At 46.3% G+C, this 23,567-nt stretch overlaps 1 protein-coding gene across 1 annotated transcript; it reads left to right on the forward strand.

Moving 5' to 3' along the window:
• Positions 1–938: 938 nt before the first annotated feature.
• LOC144488515 (hepatic lectin-like) lies at positions 939–22,069 on the forward strand. Its single transcript, XM_078206562.1, has 4 exons — positions 939–1,089; positions 19,587–19,738; positions 21,678–21,790; positions 21,946–22,069. Exons 1-4 carry the CDS (start codon positions 939–941, stop codon positions 22,067–22,069), a joined length of 540 nt encoding a protein of 179 aa, XP_078062688.1.
• Positions 22,070–23,567: the final 1,498 nt, after the last annotated feature.

A 23,567-nucleotide genomic window follows, 5' to 3' on the forward strand; every position in this document is an offset into this window, starting at 1 on the left:
AACCATTATGCTTCTTTTTGGGAAACTTGAACCCTATGATAGGCATGGGGAAGACTGGACCCAATACACTGAGTGCATGGATTACTTTTTCCATGCTAACAACATTGAAAGAAAGAAAGAACAAGAGGTGATATTGTTGACGGCATACGGAGCCCCCAAGTTATGGGGTCCCCACATTTAGCATGATAAAAAGTCTGACTTATCTGGGTGCCCTTTACTCAAATATTTTAAGTAATGAGTAGAACCAGTGAAAAACCACAAAAACCCAAAGCCCTCTGTTATACTCCAGAGATATCACTTCAACATGGTTGGAAGAACTCCTGCGGAACCTGTCACTGAGGTCTTGGCTAGGTTGTGGAAATTGGCAGAACATTGCGAATTTGGACTGCCTCTTAATGAAATGTTGTGAGACAGATTGGTATGTGACGTAAATGACCTAACTTTCCAAAAGAAACCGTTGGCAGAATCTGATGTGGACTTTAAACAAAAGCCATAACACTTGAGAATGTGGAAACATAGACTCAAGAACTACAGGGGCATCAGGCAGTAATGTCCTCCAACTAGGGGGAGGGACGTCATGTAATCAGTCTTCAATGCAGAGTGCTTCTGTAAATCAGGTGATAAAGGGCCCCTTTCGTTATAGGAAGACTAACATTACCACCAATCAAGAAAAGGCAGTGATGTCTCCAAGAATATTACAGAACACACTCCAGAAAGGACGATGGATTATTGTAAGCACTGTCAAACGACACAGCTAAGGTGAAGTTTCAGGAATAGCCAAAATGTGTACTGTCGAGTAAAAAAGCCGAGGCCAGTATCTGACTGTATCATGCAGGTACCTCCACTTTGAGACAGGGGCATTACGACTGAATTGTATCATTACAACAAATATTGCCCCAATAATGATAGAATTACTAGTGAATGGCCATCCCTTGAAGATGGAGGCGAACACCGTGTCTCTGTTATCGGAGAACAGACATATAATCATCTCCAATCTGACATCCAACTCGAGTTTGGAAGATATGAAGGTCAGACTAGCCATCTGCAAGAGGGGAACCTTTGCAAACAAAATGCACCACTTCTGCCCCAGTAACTTACGGGCAGCAATCAGCTCATCTCCCATGGGCACAGTCCAAACCTTTTGGGGAGAAAATAGCTCGAGCAGATAAGCTCATAAGACATAGGAGCAGAATTAGGCCATTTGGCCCCTCAAGTTCACACTGCCATTCGATCATGGCTGATATGCTCCTCATCTCCATTACCAATTAAAAATGTCTAACTCCTCCTTAAATGTACTCACTATCCCAGCATCCACAGCATTTTGGGGTAACAAATTTCACAGATTCACAATGCTTTGATAGGAGTTTCTCTTCAACTGTTTTAAATTTGCTCCTCCTTATCCTAAGATTATGACCTCGTGTCCTAGAATGCTCCACAAGAGGAAACATCACTCCATGTCTAGGAGTACAATATAAAGGGAAAGACTCTTAGTACTGTAGAGGATCAGAAGGACCTTGGGGTCCGGGTCCATAGGACTCTAAAATCGGCCCCGCAGGTGGAGGAGGTGGTTAAGAAGGCGTATGGTGTGCTGGCCTTTATCAATCAAGGGATTGAGTTTAAGAGTCCGGGGATAATGATGCAGCTATATAAGACCCTCGTCAGACCCCACTTGGAGTACTGTGCTCAGTTCTGGTCGCCTCATTACAGGAAGGATGTGGAAAAGATTGAAAGGGTGCAGAGGAGATTTACAAGGATGTTGCCTGGATTGAGTGGCATGCCTTATGAGGATAGGCTGAGGGAGCTCGGTCTTTTCTCCTTGGAGAGACGTCGGATGAGAGGAGACCTAATAGAGGTATATAAGATGTTGAGAGGCATAGATCGGGTGGAATCTCGGAGGCTTTTTCCCAGGGTGGAAATGGCTGCTACGAGAGGACACAGGTTTAAGGTGCTGGGGGGTAGGTACAGGGGAAATGTTAGGGGGAAGTTTTTCACACAGAGGGTGGTGGGCGAGTGGAATCGGCTGCCGTCAGTGGTGGTGGAGGCAAACTCAATAGGGACTTTTAAGAGACTCCTGGATGAGTACATGGGACCTAATAGGATGGAGGGTTATAGGTCGGCCGAAAAGATAGGGATATGTTCGGCACACTGGGAAGGGTCAAAAGTTCTATATAAGTCAGTTAGTTGGGAGGTTAGTCCTCTTGTTGCTGTGGAGAAAGGCAGAGCTGTGACTGGTGACAGGATTTTTGGGGTAAGAATTAGTTTTAAGTACTTTTCCGCGGGTGTTATTTATTTATTTAATTTAGTTTTAAATTTTGGCGCGCAACCGGCAGTGGCCGCGGGGTTTACTGGGAAGGGTCAAAAGTTCTATATAAGTCAGTTAGTTGGGAGGTTAGTCCTCTTGTTGCTGTGGAGAAAGGCAGAGCTGTGACTGGTGACAGGATTTTTGGGGTAAGAATTAGTTTTAAGTACTTTTCCGCGGGTGTTATTTATTTATTTAATTTAGTTTTAAATTTTGGCGCGCAACCGGCAGTGGCCGCGGGGTTTACTGGGAAGGGTCTCTTGAGTTTTTTTTAGTGCACAGGAGGTTTAAAAGGCAGGTCCCACTGTCTAGCGGGCAGCGTTGGGAGCGGGCAGCGGAGTGAGACGGAGCTGAGTGAGAACTGAGGGGCTTTGGCTCATCGGGCTTAGGCAGAAAGGTGCGAGCAGGGGTGAGTTTCTTATTTTTAAAAAAATTTTATTTATAAGTTACTTTTCTCCGGGTACCTTGGTAGAAATAATTTGGAACAGAGAGGAATAATCTTCATTCACTTTTTTCCCTGTGTTTAAAAGGGCAATTATGACTGTCAGGCCAGTATGTTGTTCCCAATGTAGGATGTGGGAGGTCCTGGAGGCTCCTAGCCTCCCAGACGACCATATCTGTGCTGGGTGTGTTGAGCTGCGGTTCCTAAGGGACCATGTTAGGGAACTGGAATTGCAGCTCGAGGACCTTCGCCGGGTTAGGGATAGTGAGGAGGTCATTGACAGGAGCTATCGGCAGGTGGTCACACCGGGACCACGGGAGGAGGGTAACTGGGTAACAGTGAGGAAGGAGAAAGCTCGGGTGATGGTGAGCACCCCGGTGGATGTGCCCCTTAATAATAAGTACTCCTGTCTGAGTACTACTGGGGTGGACAGCCCACCTGGGGGAAGCAGCGGTGGCAGTGTCTCTGGAGCTGAGCCTGGCCCAGTAGTGCAAAGGGGTAAGGAAAGGAGGGTAGTGCTAATTGGGGACTCTACGGTGAGAGGGTCAGATAGGCGTTTTTGCGGACACAGACGGGACTCTCGGATGGTGGTTTGCCTCCCTGGTGCAGGGGTCCGGGATGTCTCTGGTCGAGTCCCAGAAATCCTGAAGGGGGAGGGAGAGGAGCCCAAGGTCGTGATGCATATAGGTACTGCTGACATAGGTAGGAAGAGGGAAGGGGTCATGAAAAGAGAATATAGGGAGTTGGGTAGACAGCTGAGAAAGAGGAATGCAAAGGTAGTAATCTCGGGATTGCTGCCTGTGCCGCGGGAGAGTGAGAACAGGAATCGGTGGAGAATTAATGCGTGGCTGAGGGACTGGAGCAAGGGACAAGGATTTGGGTACTTGGATCATTGGGACCTCTTTAGGGGCAGGTGTGACCTGTTTAAAAAAGACGGGTGGCACTTGAATCCCAGGGGGACCAATATCCTGGCGGGAAGGTTGGCTAAGGCTACTGGTGAGACTTTAAACTAGAAAGGTTGGGGGGAGGGAATCGAAATGAGGGGACTGAGAGCGAGGAGGTTAGCTCGCAAATAGATAAGGAATGTAGACAGGGTAAGAGGGAGGTTAGACGAGTGAGGGAGAAGGGAAGTGCTCAGGCTGAAGGTCTGAGATGTGTCTATTTTAATGCCAGGAGTGTAGTGAATAAAGTGGATGAGCTTGGAGCGTGGATTGCTGCTTCGAATTGTGATGTGGTGGCCATTACGGAGACTTGGATGTCTCAGGGACAGGACTGGGTGCTTCAGGTGCCGGGTTTTAGATGTTTCAGGAAGGACAGGGAGGGAGGCAAGAGAGGGGGGGGAGTGGCACTGTTGATCAGGGATAGTGTCACGGCTGTAGAGAAGGTGGACGCCGTGGAGGGACTGACTACGGAATCTCTGTGGGTGGAGGTTAGGAACAGGAAGGGGTCGGTAACTTTGCTGGGTGTTTTCTATAGGCCGCCCAATAGTAACAGAGATGTTGAGGAGCAGATGGGGAAACAGATCCTGGAGAGATGTAGGAATAACAGAGTTGTCGTGATGGGAGATTTTAATTTCCCAAACATAGATTGGAATATCCCTAGGGCTAGGGGTTTGGATGGAGAGGAGTTTGTTAGGTGTGTCCAGGAGAGTTTCCTGACACAGTATGTGGATAAGCCTACTAGAGGAGAGGCTGTTCTTGATCTGGTGCTGGCTAATGAACCTGGACAGGTGGAGGATCTCTCGGTGGGTGAGCATCTTGGGGATAGCGATCATAATTCTATCTCCTTCACGATAGCATTGGAAAGAGATAGGGTCAGGCAGGCTAGGAAAGTGTTTCTCTGGAGTAAAGGGAAATACAGTGTCATCAGGGAGGAAATTAGACGGGTAAATTGGAAGGAGGCATTCTTGGGGAAAAGTACCGAAGGAAAGTGGAGGATTTTCAAGGAATGTTTGTCTGGAGCTCTGCATGACAACGTTCCGATGAGACAGGGGGGTGTTGGTAGGGTACGGGAACCGTGGTGTACGAAGGTTGTGATGAACCTGGTGAATAAGAAAAGAGAGGCGTACAGAAGGTTCAGAGAGCTAGGAGGTGTTAAGGATTTAGAGGAGTATACGCGATGTAGGAAGGAGCTTAAGAAGGAAATTAGGAGAGCGAGAAGGGGTCATGAGAAGACCTTGGCGGGTAAGATTAAGGAGAATCCCAAGGCTTTCTACAAATATGTCAAGAGTAAAAGGATGAGATGTGAAGGCATAGGACCCTTAAAAGGTGAAGGGGGAAAAGTTTGTGCGGAACCGTTAGAAATGGCGGAGCTGCTTAATGAATACTTTACCTCGGTATTCACGGTGGAAAGGGATCTGGGTGGTTGTACTGCTGGATTGCGGAGGACAGAAAGGATCGAGCATGTGGACATAAAGAAAGAGGATGTGTTGGAACTATTGAATGGCATCAAGGTTGGTAAGTCGCCGGGACCGGATGGGATGTACCCCAGGTTACTGTGGGAGGCGAGGGAGGAGATTGCGGAGCCTTTGGCGATGATCTTTGCATCGTCGATGGAGACGGGAGAGGTTCCGGAGGATTGGAGGATTGCGGATGTGGTCCCTATATTCAAGAAAGGGAACAGGGACAGCCCGGGAAATTACCGACCGGTGAGTCTAACCTCAGTGGTTGGTAAGTTGATGGAGAGGATCCTGAGAGACAGGATTTATGATCATCTAGAGAAGTTTAGTATGATCAAAAGTAGTCAGCACGGCTTTGTCAGGGGCAGGTCGTGCCTTACGAGCCTGGTTGAGTTCTTTGAAAATGTGACCAAGCACATTGACGAAGGAAGAGCGGTGGATGTGGTCTATATGGACTTCAGCAAAGCGTTCGATAAGGTCCCCCATGCAAGACTTCTTGAGAAAGTGAGAGGGCATGGGATCCAAGGGGCTGTTGCCTTGTGGATCCAGAACTGGCTTGCCTGCAGAAGGCAGAGAGTGGCTGTGGAGGGGTCTTTTTCTGCATGGAGGTCAGTGACCAGTGGAGTGCCCCAGGGATCTGTTCTGGGACCCTTGCTGTTTGTCATTTTCATAAATGACCTGGATGAGGAAGTGGAGGGATGGGTTGGTAAGTTTGCTGACGACACCAAGGTAGGTGGTGTTGTGGATAGTTTGGAGGGATGTCAGAAGTTGCAGCGAGACATAGATAGAATGCAAGACTGGGCGGAGAAGTGGCAGATGGACTTCAACCCGGATAAGTGTGTAGTGATCCATTTTGGCAGATCCAATGGGATGGAGCAGCAGTATAAAATGAAGGGTACCATTCTTAGCAGTGTAGAGGATCAGAAGGACCTTGGGGTCCGGGTCCATAGGACTCTTAAATCGGCCTCGCAGGTGGAGGATGCGGTCAAGAAGGCGTATGGCGTACTAGCCTTCATTAATCGAGGGATTGAGTTTAGGAGTCGGGAGATAATGCTGCAGCTTTATAGGACCCTGGTTAGACCCCACTTGGAGTACTGCGCGCAGTTCTGGTCACCTCATTACAGGAAAGATGTTGAAGCCATTGAAAGGGTGCAGAGGAGATTTACAAGGATGTTGCCTGGATTGGGGGGCATGCCTTATGAGGATAGGTTGAGGGAGCTTGGTCTCTTCTCCCTGGAGAGACGAAGGATGAGAGGTGACCTGATAGAGGTTTACAAGATGTTGAGGGGTCTGGATAGGGTGGACTCTCAGAGGCTATTTCCAAGGGCTGAAATGGTTGCTACGAGAGGACACAGGTTTAAGGTGCTGGGGGGTAGGTACAGGGGGGATGTCAGGGGTAAGTTTTTCACTCAGAGGGTGGTGGGTGAGTGGAATCGGCTGACGTCGGTGGTGGTGGAGGCAAACTCGTTGGGGTCTTTTAAGAGACTTCTGGATGAGTACATGGGATTTAATGGGATTGAGGGCTATAGATAGGCCTAGAGGTGGGAATGTGATCGGCGCAACTTGTGGGCCGAAGGGCCTGTTTGTGCTGTGGCTTTCTATGTTCTATGTTCTAACTTGTGGGGCCGAAGGGCCTGTTTTGTGCTGTAGTTTTCTATGTTTCTATGTCTACTTTATCCATAACTTTTATCATCCTGTATACCTCAATTTGATCTGCCCTCATTCTTTTAAATTCCAGAGAGTATAACTGTTCAATCTCTCTTCATAAGACAAACCTTCCATCTCTGGAATCAGTCCAGTGAACCTCCTCTGAACTGCTTCCAATGCCACTACACCTTTCCTCAAATAAGGGGACCAAAACTGTGCACAATACTCCAGGTGTGGTCTCAACAATGCCCTGTGTAGTTGCAACAATACTTCCTTACCTTTATATTCCATTCCTTTCGCTATAAATGCCAACATTCCATTCTCTTTCTTTATTATCTGTTGTACCTGCATGCTAGTTTTCTGTGACTCATGAACGAGGACACCCAGATCCCTCTGCACCGGAGAACCCCAAAGTCTCTCCCCATTTAGAAAATAAGTCGCCTTCTCATTTTTCTGACCAAAATGAATGACCTCACACTTATCCACGTTAAACTCCATTTGCCACATTTTGGTCCACTCTCCTAACCTATTTATGTTCATTTGTAAGGTTATTTCCTCATTGCAACTTACTGTCCCACGTATTTTTGTGTCATCTGCAAATTTGGTTATAGAGTCTTCTATCCCTGTATCCAAGTCATTAACACAGATTATAAATAGCTGGGGCCCAAGGACTGAACCCTGCGATCCCACTAGTTACTTCTTGCCATCCAGAAAAAAAAACATTTATTCCGACTCTCTGTCTTCTGTCCATCAGCCAGTCACCTGTCCAAGCTAATAAATTACCCATAATCCCATGTGATCTCACCTTGTGAATTAGCCTTTTGTGCGGCACTTTATCAAATGCCTTCCGGAAGCCCAGGTATACTACATCTACAGGATCCCCATTATCCACTTTGCTTGTTACATCCTCAAAGAACTCTAGCAAATGTCAAACATGATGTGCCCTTCTGACTCTGATGTACAGCGTTTTGACTTTCCAAATGTCCTGATATTGCTTCCTTGTAAATTGATTCGAACACTTTCTAAACAATGGATGTTAAACTGGTCTGTAATTTCCCACAGTTTGCCTCCCTTCCTTTTTGAATAAGAGCGTTACATTAACATTTTTCCAATCCACTGGAACCTTTTCCGTGTTTAGTGAATTTTGGAATTTTATAACCAATGGATCCATTATCTCTGCTGTCATTTCCTTTAATACCCTAGGATATAGGCCGTTAGGCCCAGGGGGACTTATCTGCCCTCAATCCCAATAGTTTGCTGTGTACTTTTTCCCTATCGATGTTGATTGTTCTAAGTTCTACCCTTTATATTACCCCTGACTTGCCTGTTCCTATAGGAATGGTACTGGTGTCCTCCACTGTGAAAACTGAGGCAAAGTATTGATTTAGCATCTCTGCCATTTCAGTGTTCCCCACTATTAACTCTCCGGTTTCATCTTCCAAGGGACCAGCATTCACCTCAGCGACTCTCTTCCCTTTTGTAAACCTATAGAAGCTTTTGCTATCCTTCTTGATACTTGGTGCCCGTTTTCTTTTGTAATTTACCTCAGCTCTTTTTATTACTTTTTCAGTATCCCTTTGTTTATGTTTGAAAGTTTCCCAATCTTCCAGCCTGCCACTGGCCTTTGCAATCTGATATATCTTAGTTTTTGTCTTTATACTGTCCTTGACCTCCTTGTTTAGCCATGGGTGTTTTTTACCCCCCCTTACCATCTTTCTTCCTCACTGGGATATATTTCAGTTGTGAGGGCTTGAGTATCTCCTTAAACAACTGCCACTGCTCATCCGCTGTCCGACCTTTCAGCCTTCCTGCCCACTCTGCTCAGGCCAGATCTGTCCTTGTGCCGATGTAATTTCTTTTGTTTAATTCCAGAATATTAGTGTTGGACTCCACTTTCTCAACCCCAAACTGAATTTTGAATTCTATCACATTATGCTCACTACTCTCTGGAGGATTCTTAACTATGAAATCATCAATTACTCCCTCCTCATTACACAATACCAAATCCAGAGTAACCTGCTTCCTGGTTGGTTCCACAACATTCTGTTCCAAGAAACAATCTCTAATATATTCAATGAACTCTGCCTCCAGGCTACCCTTGCCAATCTGATTCTTTCAATCTATGTGCATATTAAAATCAGTAAGAAGTCTCACAACACCAGGTTAAAGTCCAACAGGTTTATTTGGTAGCAAATACCATAAGCTTATGGTATTTGCTACCAAATAAACCTGTTGGACTTTAACCTGGTGTTGTGAGACTTCTTCCTGTGTTCACCCCAGTCCAAAGCCGGCATCTCCACATCATATTAAAATCACCCATGATCCGACTAAACTGGTTGGAGATCTGCAGGCGAGGGATGCGGGGACTGCGGGTTATTAGACGACACCCTGTAGCTTTTCAAGAAGGCCTGGGAAAAATAAAAAGGGCCATGGGCAAGGTCTACATTGACTGCAATGCCACACCTCGGTATTTCAGAACCGAACCAGTCCCCTACTCAATTCTGGAGATGGTGGAAATTGAATTAGGGCATCTTAATGTTTAGATATAAAAAGGTCCATGCAATTTGCTGATTGGATTGACCCAGTAGTCCCTGTTCTCAAGCCTGACAAATCAGTTTGTCTTTGTGGGGACTATAACGTAACAGTCAATTTGGTCTCCAAACTCGATAGGTGCCCCATGCCCCAAATCGAAGATTTGTACGGTAAACTCACAGGTTTCTCACAAGATGTCCCCCATGAACCACACCTGTCTTCAGCTTAAATTGAACAAGTCCTCCTGAAAATATGTGATGATCAACACACATAAGGGACACTATGGCCGGAATTTTACTGGAAGGAAAGCAAAAGGAGGATATGTTAGTTGTTACAACTCAGAGTGAAGAAACAAATCTGGATGATTGGATAATGAGAAACAAATCAGGAATTGGGATAAATTACTGAGTTAACTTCCAGAGGAAAATCAAAAGACTTAAAAGAGTTATTACAATCACGTGGAGCTCTGTGTGGGAATAAACTGGGAAGTACTAAACTAGCTATGCATGATGTAAATGTTGGGAGTGCTGTTCCAATTAAGTAACATCCTTACAGGCTTAACCCTCTGAAGTTGGCACAGTTTCAAAGAGATTGAAGGCTCGCTTAAAAATGACATAATTGAAGTGAGTTGCAGAGAATGGACCTCACCCACAATTTTGGTACCAAAACTATATGGTACCCAACGATCGTGTGTGGAAAAATCAATGCAGTTATAAACTCAGATTCGCATCCTATTCAATTGGAAGACTGCATTGCGAAGATGGGACAAGCGAATTTCATTTCGAAACTTGTCTTACTTAAAAGACGCGAGCAAGTACCTTTATCCGAAAGAGCAGAAGAGATTTTGGCTTTCATGACACCAAATGATCTGTTCCAGTTTAAAGTCATGCCGGTTGACATGAAGAATACACCAGCAGCATTCCAAGGATGAACCAATAAGGTCATTTCTGGACTAACTAATTGTGCAGTGTACATAGACAATTTGGCAGTTTAGAGTCAGATGTGGAAAGAACATTTGGAACATCAAAAGGAATTGTTTGATCAATTTCAGAAGGTGGGCCTGGTGGTAACCTTGTCTAAGAATTAATCTTCAAATGTTCCTCGGCCATGCAATTGGACACAGGCAGATGGCCCTATGGAATGTGGGAACAAAAGGGGGGTTCACAATGCCTTCGGCGAGAAGGGAAGTACTGAGATTCCTGGGTGTGAGGGTTTTTTTCCAGGAAATTCATGCCAAATTTTAGCAGTGTGGTTGCTCCACTGGCCGACCAGTCAGTCCATTAAACTCACCACAGTGAGCACTGCTGCCTGGTTAGCTTGAAGTGGACAAGCAGTTTTGATGACTGTAAAACCTGTTTGATTGGGGCAAAAACCTCCACCTTCACTCCACTTCCATCACTGATGTTTTTTGAAAAGCTGGTGTAGTGGGGGGCCAGAGTTGTCGATATGTTCGGCAGGAGCCTTCCATAGTAACTGACCATTCCTAGGACTGACTTCAGTTCTGTCACATTCCTAGGTGCAGACACTCCTGTGATAGCTTTCACCTTATCTTCAAGGGGAAGCAACCCTTTTGCATCCACCTTGAAACTGACTTACGTAACCTCGTCAGCTTAAAAGGTACATTCCTCATTTTTCAAACAAATGCCTCCTTCCTTAAACCTCTGTCGGACCTCTTTCAGGTTTTCACCATGTTCTTCAGGTGAATCAAGACACCAATTTGGGGATTCCTTGTAACAGGCTCTCCATAGCGCGCTGAAAAATGGTGCAGGCTACGAGACACATCTCCAAACTCCATAGCCTAGGCTTCGGCTCCTCCCTCTGCGACTGGATCCTGAACTTCCGAACTCACAGGCCACAATCAGTAAGGATAGGCAACAACGCCTCCTCCACGATCATCCTCAACACCGGTGCCCCACAAGACTGTGTCCTCAGCCCCTTATTATACTCCTAATACACCTATGACTGTATGGCCAAATTTCCCATCAACTCGATGTTCAAGTTTGCTGACAACACCACCGTAGTGGGTCAGATCTCAAACAATGACAAGACAGAGTACAGGAAAGAGACAGAGAATCTGCTGAACTGGTGCGATGACAATAATCTCTCCCTCAATGTCAACAACATGAAGGGGATAGATATCAAGTTCAGGAAGCACAGTGGACAACATGCCCCTGTCTATAGCAATGGGAATGAAGTAGAAATGATTGGGAGCTTCAAATTTTAAATGTCCAGATCACCAACAACCTGTCCTGGTCCCCCCATGCTGACATTATAGTTAAAAAAGCCCACCAACGCCTCTACTTTCTCAGAAGACTAAGGAAATTCAGCATATCAACTATGACTCTCAGCAACATTTAAAGATGCACCAGAGAAAGAATTCTTTCTGGTTGTATCACAGCTTGGTATGGCTCCTGCTCTGCACAAGATCACAAGAAACTACAAAAGGTCATGAATGTAGCCCAATCCATCACGCAAATCAGCCTTCCACCCATTGACTCTTTCTGCACTTACTGCTGCCTCAGAAAAGTAGTCAGCATAATTAAGGACCCCATGCACCCCGGACATGCTCTCTTCCATTTTCTTCCGTCGGGAAAAAGATACAAAAGTCTGAGGTCACATACCAACCAACTCAAGAACAGCTTCTTCCCTGCTGCCATCAGACTTTTGAATGGATCTACTTTGCATTAAGTTGATCTTTCTCTACAACCGCAGCTATGACTGTAACATGATGTGGAGATGCCGGCGTTGGACCGGGGTTGGCTCAGTAAGAAGGCTCACAACACCAGATTAAAGTCCAACAGGTTTATTTGGTAGCACGAGCTTTCGGAGCACTGCTATCCTAGACCACTGCTACACAAATATCATGATGTGGAGATGCCGGCGTTGGACTGGAGTAAACACAGTAAGAAGTTTAACAACACCAGGTTAAAGTCCAACAGGTTTATTTGGTAGCAAAAGCCACACAAGCTTTCGGAGCTCCAAGCCCCTTCTTCAGGTGAGTGGGAATTCTGTTCACAATTCACAATTCTGGACTCACCTGAAGAAGGGGCTTGGAGCTCCGAAAGCTTGTGTGGCTTTTTCTACCAAATAAACCTGTTGGACTTTCACCTGGTGTTGTTAAACTTCTTACTGTGTTTACCCCAGTCCAACGCCGGCATCTCCACATCATGACTACCATCGACACCGCAAACTGCCAGCTCCAAGTGGAGAGGATCTCCAAGAAGATCGCGCATATCGACACAGACATCAAGTTTCTACAAAGATGCAAGAAAGCAGACAAGATACCGAAAGGACTACGGATCATGAACCCACTCAGGTCAACCTATAACACAGACTACACTGAGAGACTTTGCCGTCGCACCTCTCTCACCCTCCTCAACCACCTCATACAGCTCTACAGCAAACGCCGCAGCCTGGAAACCAAGATAGAGTCCATATTCTCAACTTGCGCTCAGGATGCAGACCAGCTGCGAAACTCTGCCAAGCAGACGAGACAAAGGAACTACGCCATCTACATGCACACCAAGAACAGGAAACTTGAGAAACTCGGCATCACCACCAGCAGCAACCAAGCCTCTCCCCGTACCACAGTAGAAAACAGTACCACTGCAGGGAAGTCCATTGTCAACTTGTCCGACTACACACTTCAACCAGATGAAATCGAGGTTCTCAGCCGAGGGCTTAATTTTTGCCCCACCACCAAAATAGACCCCATCAGTCTCGCAGCAGACACAGAGGAATTCATCAGGCGAATGAGGCTGAGGGAGTTCTTCCACAAACCCCAAGAGGCCAACAGCGAACACAATGAGACAGCCAATGAACCGGAACAGCCGACAGAGAGATCCGCAGTGCATCTGAAGAGGAAAGAGTCGAATTGGACTCCTCCGGAAGGCCACTGCCCTCGTCTTGACATGTATGCCCAAGCCGTCAGGAGGTGCGTCAACACCAAATTCATCAGCCGCACTCACAAGACAGCCCCGAACATCACCCAAGCACAACGCAACGCCATCCACGCTCTCAAGACCAACCGCAACATTGTGATCAAACCAGCAGACAAAGGAGGGGCCATCGTCATATTGAACAAAACGGATTACTGCAAAGAAGTGTACCGACAACTAAACAACGAGGAACACAACAGACAGTTACCTGCAGATCTGACTAAAGAACACACCCGTCAACTCAACACTCTGATCAAGACCTTTGATCCGGACCTTCAGAGCACCCTCCGTGCTCTCATCCCACGCACTCCCCGCGTTGGAGATCTCTACTGCCTCCCGAAGATACACAAGGCAAACACACCCGGCCGTCCCATCGTATCGGGCAATGGGACCCTGTGCGAGAACCTCTCCGGCTATGTCGAAGGCATCTTGAAACCCATTGTACAAAGAACCCCCAGCTTTTGTCGCGACACGACGGACTTCCTACAGAAACCCGGCACACATGGAGCAGTTGAACCAGGAGTGCTCCTCATCACAATGGATGTCTCGGCACTCTACACCAGCATCCCCCATGACGATGGCATTGCTGCAATGGCCTCAGTGCTCAGCGCCAACAACTGCCAGTTTCCAGATGCAATTTTACATCTCATCCGCTTCATCCTGGACCACAATATCTTCACCTTCAACAACCAGTTCTTCATCCAGACACACGGAACAGCCATGGGGACCAAATTCGCACCTCAATATGCCAACATCTTCATGCACAGGTTCAAACAAGACTTCTTCACCGCACGGGACCTTCAACCGATGCTTTACACTCGATACATCGATGACATTTTCTTCCTTTGGACTCATGGTGAACAATCACTGAAACAACTCTATGATGACATCAACAAGTTCCATCCCACCATCAGACTCACCATAGACTACTCTCCGGAATCGGTTGCATTCTTGGACACACGCATCTCCATTAAGGACGGTCACCTCAGCACCTCACTGTACCGCAAGCCCACGGATAACCTCACGATGCTCCGCTTCTCCAGCTTCCACCCTAAACACGTTAAAGAAGCCATCCCCTACGGACAAGCCCTCCGTATACACAGGATCTGCTCGGATGAGGAGGATCACAACAGACACCTCCAGACGCTGAAAGATGCCCTCATAAGAACAGGATATAGCGCTCGACTCATTGATCAACAGTTCCAACGTGCCACAGCGAAAAACCACACCGACCTCCTCAGAAGACAAACACGGGACACGGTGGACAGAGTATCCTTCGTCGTCCAGAAGTTCCCCGGAGCGGAGAAGCTACAGCATCTCCTCCGGAGCCTTCAACATGTCATTGATGAAGACGAACATCTCGCCAAGGCCATCCCCACACCCCCACTTCTTGCCTTCAAACAACCGCACAACCTCAAACAGACCATTGTCCGCAGCAAACTACCCAGCCTTCAGGAGAACAGTGACCACGACACCACACAACCCTGCCACAGCAACCTCTGCAAGATGTGCCGGATCATCGACACAGATGCCATCATCTCACGTGAGAACACCATCCACCAGGTACACGGTACATACTCTTGCAACTCGGCCAACGTTGTCTACCTGATACCTGAAGCTTGTGTGGCTTTTGCTACCAAATAAACCTGTTGGACTTTAACCTGGTGTTGTTAAACTTCTTACTGTGTTTACCCCAGTCCAACGCCGGCATCTCCACATCATACCTGATACGCTGCAGGAAAGGATGTCCCGAGGCATGGGACATTAGGGAAACTATGCAGACACTGCGACAACGGATGAATGAACACCGCTCGACAATCACCAGGCAAGACTGTTCTCTTCCTGTTGGGGAGCACTTCAGCGGTCACGGGCATTCGGCCTCTGATATTTGGGTAAGCGTTCTCCAAGGCGGCCTTTGCGACACACGACGGCGCAGAGTCACTGAGCAGAAACTGATAGCCAAGTTCCGCACACACGAGGATGGCCTCAACCGGGATATTGGGTTCATGTCACACTATTTGTAACCCCCACAGTTGCCTGGACCTGCAGAGTTTCACTGGCTGTCTTGTCTGGAGACAATACACATCTTTTTAGCCTGTCTTGATGCTCTCTCCACTCACGTTGTTTTGTTTCTTAAAGACTTGATTAGCTGTAAGTATTCGCATTCCAACCATTATTCATGTAAATTGAGTTTGTGCCTTTATATGCCCTGTTTGTGAACAGAATTCCCACTCACCTGAAGAAGGGGCTTAGTGCTCCGAAAGCTTGTGTGGCTTTTGCTACCAAATAAACCTGTTGGACTTTAACCTGGCGTTGTTAAACTTCTTACAGAAATATCAGACATGCCTACCGCTCTATCGCCTGCCCACACTTTGGCAAATCAGACCACAAGGCTGTGTTCCTGCTCCCAGCTTACAAGCAAAAACTGAAGCGGGAGAATCCATCAGAGAGTCGTACAATGTTGGTCTGAGGGATCGGATGATCTCCTGCGGGGCTACTTGGAGTCAATGGACTGATCTGTATTTAAAAACTCTGCGACCAGCCTGAACAAGTATGCCATTACAGTAACTGATTTCACTAGTAAGTGTGTAGAAGACTGTGTGCCAAAGAAGCAAATACGTGTGTTCCCCAACCGGAAACCATGGATGAACAGGGATATCCACTGCTTGCTGAAGTCCAGGTCTGAGGAGTTCAAGTCAGGTGACACTGACCTACACAAGAAAGCCAGATACGATCTAAGGAGATCCATCAAAGATGCCAAAAGACAATACCAGACAAAGCTAGAGTCCCAGGCGAGCCACACCGACCCCCGCCGACTATGGCAAGGTCTGCAAGACATGACAGGCTACAAGATGAAGGCATGTAAAATCGCCGGCTCCAACGCACCCCTCCCTGATGAGCTCAATGCAGTCTATACCCGTTTTGAGCAAGAGGTCAGCGAGAGCATGCCCTCCACCCTGGAAGAACCTGTATCTGGGGTCACCATTGCAGATTTCAGAGCAGCTTTCTTGAAGGTCAACCCACAGAAAGCAACTGGCCCAGATGGCGTACCCGGATGTGCACTCAGATCCTGCGCGGATCAGCTGGCGGAGGTATTCAGAGACATCTTCAACCTCTCTTTACAATAATCTGAGATCCCTGTCTGCTTCAAGAAGACAACCATCATCCCAGTACCTAAGAAAAACCAAGCAGCGTGCCTTAATGACTATCGGCCAGTTGCTCTGACATCCATCATTATGAAGTGCTTCGAAAGGTTAGTCGTGGCACGAATCAGTTCTAGCCTCCCGGCCTACCTGGATCCACTACAGTTTGCCTACCACCGCAACAGGTCCACAGCAGATGCCATTTCCCTGGCCCTGCACTCAACCCTGGAACATCGAGATAACAAGGACACCTATGTCAGACTCCTATTTATTGACTACAGCTCAGCCTTCACCACTATTATTTCCATGAAACCCATCTCCAAACTCTGTGGCCTGGGCCTCAGCACCTCCCTCTGTGACTGGATCTTGAACTTCCTAACTTACAGACCACAATCAGTAAGAATAGACAACAACACCTCCTCCATGATCATCCTCAACATCGGTGCCCCAAAAGGCTGTTTTCTCAGCGCTCTACCATACGCCTTATACACCTATGACTGTGCGGACAAATTCCCCTCCAATTCAATTTTCAAATTTGCTGCGACACCACCGTAGTTGGTTGGATCTCAAACAATGACGAGACAGAGTACAGGAATGAGATAGAGAATCTGGTGAACTGGTGCGGCAACAATAATCTCTCCCGCAATGTCAACAAAACGAAGGAGATTGTCATCGACTTCAGGAAGCGTAAAGGAGAACATGCCCCTGTCTATATCAATGGGGATGAAGTAGAATGGGTCAAGAGCTTCACGTTTTTAGGTGTCCAGATCACCAACAACCTGTCCTGGTCCCCCCATGCCGACACTATAGTTAAGAAAGCGCACCAACGCCTCTACTTTCTCAGAAGACTAAGGAAATTTGGCATGTCAGCTACAACTCTCACCAACTTTCACAGATGCACCATAGAAAGCATTCTTTCTGGTTGTATCACAGCTTGGTATAACTCCTGCTCTGCCCAAGACTGCAAGAAACTACAAAAGGTCGTGAATGTAGCCCAATCCATCACACAAACCAGCCTCCCATCCATTGACTCTGTCTACACTTCCCGCTGCCTCAGAAAAGCAGCCAGCATAATTAAGGACCCCACGCACCCCGGACATTCTCTCTTCCACCTTCTTCCTTCGGGAAAATGATACAAAAGTCTGAGGTCACTTTCCAACCGACTCAAGAACAGCTTCTTCCCTGCTTCTGTCAGACTTTTGAATGGACTTACCTTGCATGAAGTTGATCTTTCGCTACACCCTAGCTATGACTGTAACACTACATTCTGCACTCTCTCGTTTCCTTCTCTATGAACGGTATGTTTTGTCTGTATAGTGTGCAAGAAACTACTTTTCACTGTATGTTAATACATGTGACAATAATAAATCAAATCAAATATTAACATAGGAACTCTTGGAATCCCCTGTCCAGAACTTCAACTATTTTTAGCAGTTCAGTTATATTTGTTTTAACCAGCCCTGTCCCATGAGGCTGTGCCTCTGTCCTTCAATCACCAAGATGGGTAGCTGAGCTGACTGCTTCATGTCGGACACGGGCATGGGGGTTGTCCCCTGTTTTTAGTGTCTCTCTCGTGTACGTCCCCAAAGTAGTCTCAGAATGGCTCAGACTTAAAGAGTGCAGCCCTTTCTGGAGATGTTTGTTTTTTTCAACTATGACAGAGACCGCAGTACCAGTGTCAACCTCCACTTTCAGGGGGTGGCCATTATTCACTGAAACAGTCTCAGTGGGAGGTATCTTGCCAAGTTGGACCTGATTGCCTCGGACCCCTTCTTTGGCACCTCCACCACTTATTCACAGGGGTTGTTTTCATCACTTTTTTCTCTGGAGCATTCTGTGCAGCCTGCTTTGCTCTACATCTAGCTTGCAGGTGACCCTCCTTTTTGCATCTAAAGCAGCTCAAATTCTTGCACCGCCATGTCTCTTGTGGGTGGTCCCCTCCACACCAAAAACATGCCTCAGACATTGGTCCTGGACAATTCTTCTTATGCTGCAACTGAGCCCGAGAAGAGTTGTTCAGAACCAATGTCTGAGGCATGTTTTTGGTGTGGAGGGGACCACCCAGAAGACACATGGCAATGCTCAGCCAGCCATCAAGGACCGGCCACTAAGCCGGAGACCACCTTTCCTGATTGGTGTTTCCTCATAGGAATAAACTCTCAGTTCTGGTATCATCTCTATGAATCTTCCCCGCACATTCTCCAGTCCAACTATATCCATTTGTAATATGGAGATCAGAACTGTTCATTGATTTTGGATGAGACATCACGCTAGATAATTTAAATAAGATGTCTGGACTTCACACTGCACTCCCCACACTCTTTATTTGAGGTCAGGTCCAACTAAGATGGTTGACTAAGTTTAAAGGGTTAAATTATCAAGACAGACTGGCACCAAAGAAAAACAAGACTGGTTCACCAATGTCCTTGAGGCAACAGGAACCTGCTACCCCATACCCAGACTGGCTTCAATCATCTTCAGTTGTTTCTGATGTAGATTAGCAAGACATTCAGTGATAAAATTACACTTTAGAAACGACAATAAAAACACTGCATGAAACTCTGGGATGAGGAAAAGATCTCAGCCAAATTAAGCATGCAAAGTCCTCTTCAGCAATATGTAGGATCCAAATTCCTGATTACCTTCACACAACGTGTCCCGCTCACTTAAAGTTTAAAGTTTATTTATTCGTCACGAGTAAGGCTTACATTAACACTGCAATGAAGTTACTGTCAAATTCCCCTGGTCGCCACACTCCGGCACCTGTTCAGGTCAATGCACCTAACCAGCACGTCTTTCAGAATGTGGGGGGAAACCGGAGCACCCGGAGGAAACCCACGCAGACACGGGGAGAACGTGCAAACTCCACACAGACAGTGACCCAAGCCGGGAATCGAACCTGGATCCCTGGCACTGTGAGGCAGCAGAGCTAACCGCTGTGCCACCGTGCTGCCCACAGGACTTAATTAGGGGTATAGTTATTTATATATGTATATATATATATATTGGGCAAGAACATCTCCCACTGTTACACTTATTACTTATCCTTCAAGTGATGAAACAGCTTTCTGCCATGTTGGACAGGACTGGGAAGAAGGACTGAACCAATTGAACAGAATATACCCAAGTGGAGATTTACATTGGAATGTACTTACTAGCTCTAACATTTATTTAAATTTCTTCATAGAACGACATAATTTCCAGTGTCCTGACCAGTGGAAGCAGTTCCAGCAAAACTGTTATTACTTTTCATCAAATAAGAAAAACTGGCTAGAAGCCCAGAGATCCTGTGCCTCAATGGACGCCAATCTTGTTGTCATTAACAAAGCTGAGGAACAGGTAAGAGAGTGTCGGAGTGTTTTTGCAGCATGTTCAGTGATGATGTAGAACCAGAAGACATCAGCACACAAGAAGTTGGAGCAGGATCAGACATTATAGTCTCTCTGCGTGTTCCACCATTCAATTTGATCATTGCAATTGACCTTAACTTCAGTATCCCACTTGCTCCCAAATATTACTCAATTACCTCAGATCAAAAATTTGTCTTTGCAGCCTAAGTATATGCAACGAAGAATCATAATTCACTGAATGTACCTCAATATTGTAGATTCCCCAGCCAGGGAATCAACTTCTCAATGTCGCCCTTTCTATCATTCAACACCTCTCATCTCTAATTTCCAAATTGTGTAGGGCCAATTTATTCAGCAAAAGACAATCTTCTCATCCCAGGAACCAATTTAATGTGGGATCCAAATTCCTGATCACCTTCACACTTGCTCACTTACTGTAACCCTTTAAACTTAGTCAACCATCTTGTCTTGCTCACTTACTGGACTGAATTAGGGGTATACAGTTATTTATATATATATAGGGCAAGAATATCTCCCACTGTTACACTTATCCTTCAAGTGATGAAACAGCATTCTTCCATGTTGGACAGGACTGGGAAGAAGGATTGAACCAACTGAACAGAATATACCCAAGTGGAGGTTGGATACTGGATACCACTAATGCTAGTCTATAACTCCTTAAATATGGAGACAAAAACTGTGCAGCAACTCAGTTATTGTCTCACCAAATCCCTACACAAGACTTCCTTCTTCTTGCACTCCAATAATCCCCTTGCAGAAAATTCTAATGTGCTAGTTATCTCCGAATTTCCTGCTGGATTTGTATGCTGACTTTCAGTGTTCCTTGCATGAGTGCACCCAAATCTCTCTGTTTTGGAAATATCAAGACTTTTAAAAATATTCTGCTTTTCTATTCTTACTACCAAAGTGGATAACTTTACATTTCCCCACATCCTTCTCCATCTGCCATCTTCTTGTCCATTCACCTAACCTGTGTACTACACCTCTTTGTGATGTTTTGTTTTCCACAAAGCTTCGCTTTGTATCATCAGCATCAGCAATTTTGTCCCATGATCAAAAAAACACATTACTCTGGTTCTCTTTATCTAAGGTAGATCATAAATACCTGAGGCTCTAGGACTGCTCTTTGTAGCATTCCATTAGGCACAACCAGACAACTTGAAAATGTCCCTTTTATCCTTACTCTCTGCTTACTGTGCACTAACCAATCCTCTGTCCACACTAATATATTATCCTCAACTCCAGGAGTCTTATTCTTGCCTTTAGTGTGCCTCCTTATTGAATATCTTTTGTAAATCCAAGTGTACTTTATCATGTAGATCCCCTTTACTCACTCTTATTAGTTACATCCTCGAGGCACTCTCATAATCAAACATAATTTCCCTTTCATAAAATCACACCAGTTCTGTTTGGATTTACTGTGATTTTTCTGAGTGCATTGTTAAGACTTCCTTCATAATAAATTCCAGCATATTCTGAACAACTGATGTCAGGCCTACTGGAAGAAGGATGCATATGCAGCACAAGCTTATAGGTGTAGGTTGTAAAAAATGTTACCAGTATGCCACTACTTAGAAACATAGAAGATAGGAGCAGGAGGAGGTCATTTGGCCCTTCGAGCCTGCTCCACCATTCATTAAGATCATGGCTGATCATCCAACTCAATAGCCTAATCCTGCTTTTTTGCCATAACCTTTGATCCCATTTGCCCCAAGTGTTATATCCAGCCACCTCTTGGTTGCGATTCAACTTCCCTGTTGAGTGTCTAAAACTGCATTCCTCTCACGCTTCAGCAGGGAGGAAAGTTAGTTTGAAATCAATGGGTTAAGGCCTCAGACAAAAGAATGCCAAAGAGGAGAGTTTGCTGTTGTTCTTATACTGTAACAACACTTTTATTTACATGGCAGATGTTTGTAGCAAGATGGCTTCAAGGCAAATATCACTGGATTGGACTCAGTGATTCAGTCTCTGAAGGTGACTGGCGCTGGGTGGATGGAACAGATTATACTTCCTCTGTAAAGTGAGTTCCTTTTTCAAGTGCACATTTTGAATAATATCTGAGACATTGAACTGTTAAATGTTTAAACATAATTCATAATGGAAAATATTGTACATTATACTGAATTTAGTGTCCAACGTTTCATTCATTCTGTTCTATTCTCTTTTCTCATTCAGGTTTTGGGATAATAACCAGCCCAATGGTGAAGATGAAAATTGCGTCACAATGTTTATTGAAGGAAAATGGCACGATTGGCCATGCAGTTTCAACCATCTCTTGATATGTGAAAAATCAGCATAATCCTGTTTTCTTTAATGTTACAGTCAGTGGAATGTGAATTGATTTTTAAATGTTCAGTCCATGTACATTGGGCAGACAGCCCTGGAGTAGTATTGGTACGGAGGGTGTGTGTGACCAGGAATCTCTGCTCACCCATCTGTCCTGAACATACTTTACACACTCAGTCCGCGATTCTCTCAAAAGTGCTGAATTGGCGGGAAAACTGTTCTAAATCCCGACTGCTTTTTCAGTTCAGCTTCTCACCTGAATTTCCGCACTCTGTGCACTGCAGAGGTCCCAATTGTGAATATCATTAAAAACCCAGGGGAGCGGGGCCTATTCATGCCAGAGTTTGACAGTTCTGGAACTCTGCGCATGTACAGTGGTCCCGGTCTGTCAGACTCCCCGTTTGCTGGCCAGCTCAATCGCTGGCCAGCCCGGGATCTCCGCAGTGCTGCCCCTACAGCAACCCCCCCACCGCAATCGCAGCCCTCACAACAATTCCTGGGCCAGCCCTGACCCCTGACACAACCCCCCCCCCCCGGCGAGGCAGGTCCCCCCCGACAGATCACACCCCCCAATCGCTGCCCACCCACCATCCCAGACCGATCCTGACTGCAGAGTAGCAGCAGGTCCCCCCACCAATCACCCATAGGCCCCACCCATAATAGGCCCCATCCCCTTGGCACTGCCTGATGGGCAGTGCCAAGGTGCCCCCTGGGCATGGGCACTTTGCCCCTTGGGCAGTGCCAAGGGACACAGGCTGGCACTGCCAGGGTGCCCATGCCCAGGGGGCACCACCCCCCCGCCGTCCGACCTCCTGGTGGCCCCAATTGCCCCCCCTTCATTCTGGTAGAAGTACTGCTGGTGGGGTGGAAGAGTCTATCGGGACAGGCAAGTTCCCGATAATTAGATTAAGAACATGTTTAAAATACATTTAAAACAGATTCAAATGACTTACTTGCCTTCCAGCTTGTTTCCAGCGTGGTCTGACCGGTGACTGATCGCCGGTTCTGGGAGATGCGCATGCGCAAATCCCGGAACAAGGCCGGCGACGCTCATCTCCCACTGCGACCCGCCAGAAAAGTTGTGGGTCGCGATGGGAGAATCGCGGCCTCAGTTTTGTTCCTTTGCTTTACTCCAACAAACCAGAATGATCCTATTGTCCTTTACACTGAAGCAGATCCAATCCTCCAGAGTGTTGAAAGGAACCAATGCAGTGTTTGGACAAATCAGAAAATGCTGCAAAGTTGTAGCAGGTCTGGCAGAAGCTGTGGAGAGAGAAATTGTTTCTCTCTCCACGGATGCTGCCAGATCTGCTGAGACTTTTCCACCATTTTTTGTTTTTCAAATGTCCAGAAAATAGTATTTTGCATTTATTCTAATGTTTGTAGTGTTGTTCCGGAGAGGTCAGCACTGGAACCGCTGCTGTTTGTAATATATATAAATGACTTGGAAGAAAATGTAACTGGTCTGATTAGCAAGTTTGCGGATGATATTAAGATTGCTGGAGTTGCGG

Source organism: Mustelus asterias, unplaced genomic scaffold, assembly GCF_964213995.1.
Source record: "Mustelus asterias unplaced genomic scaffold, sMusAst1.hap1.1 HAP1_SCAFFOLD_1625, whole genome shotgun sequence".
Taxonomy (NCBI): domain Eukaryota; kingdom Metazoa; phylum Chordata; class Chondrichthyes; order Carcharhiniformes; family Triakidae; genus Mustelus; species Mustelus asterias.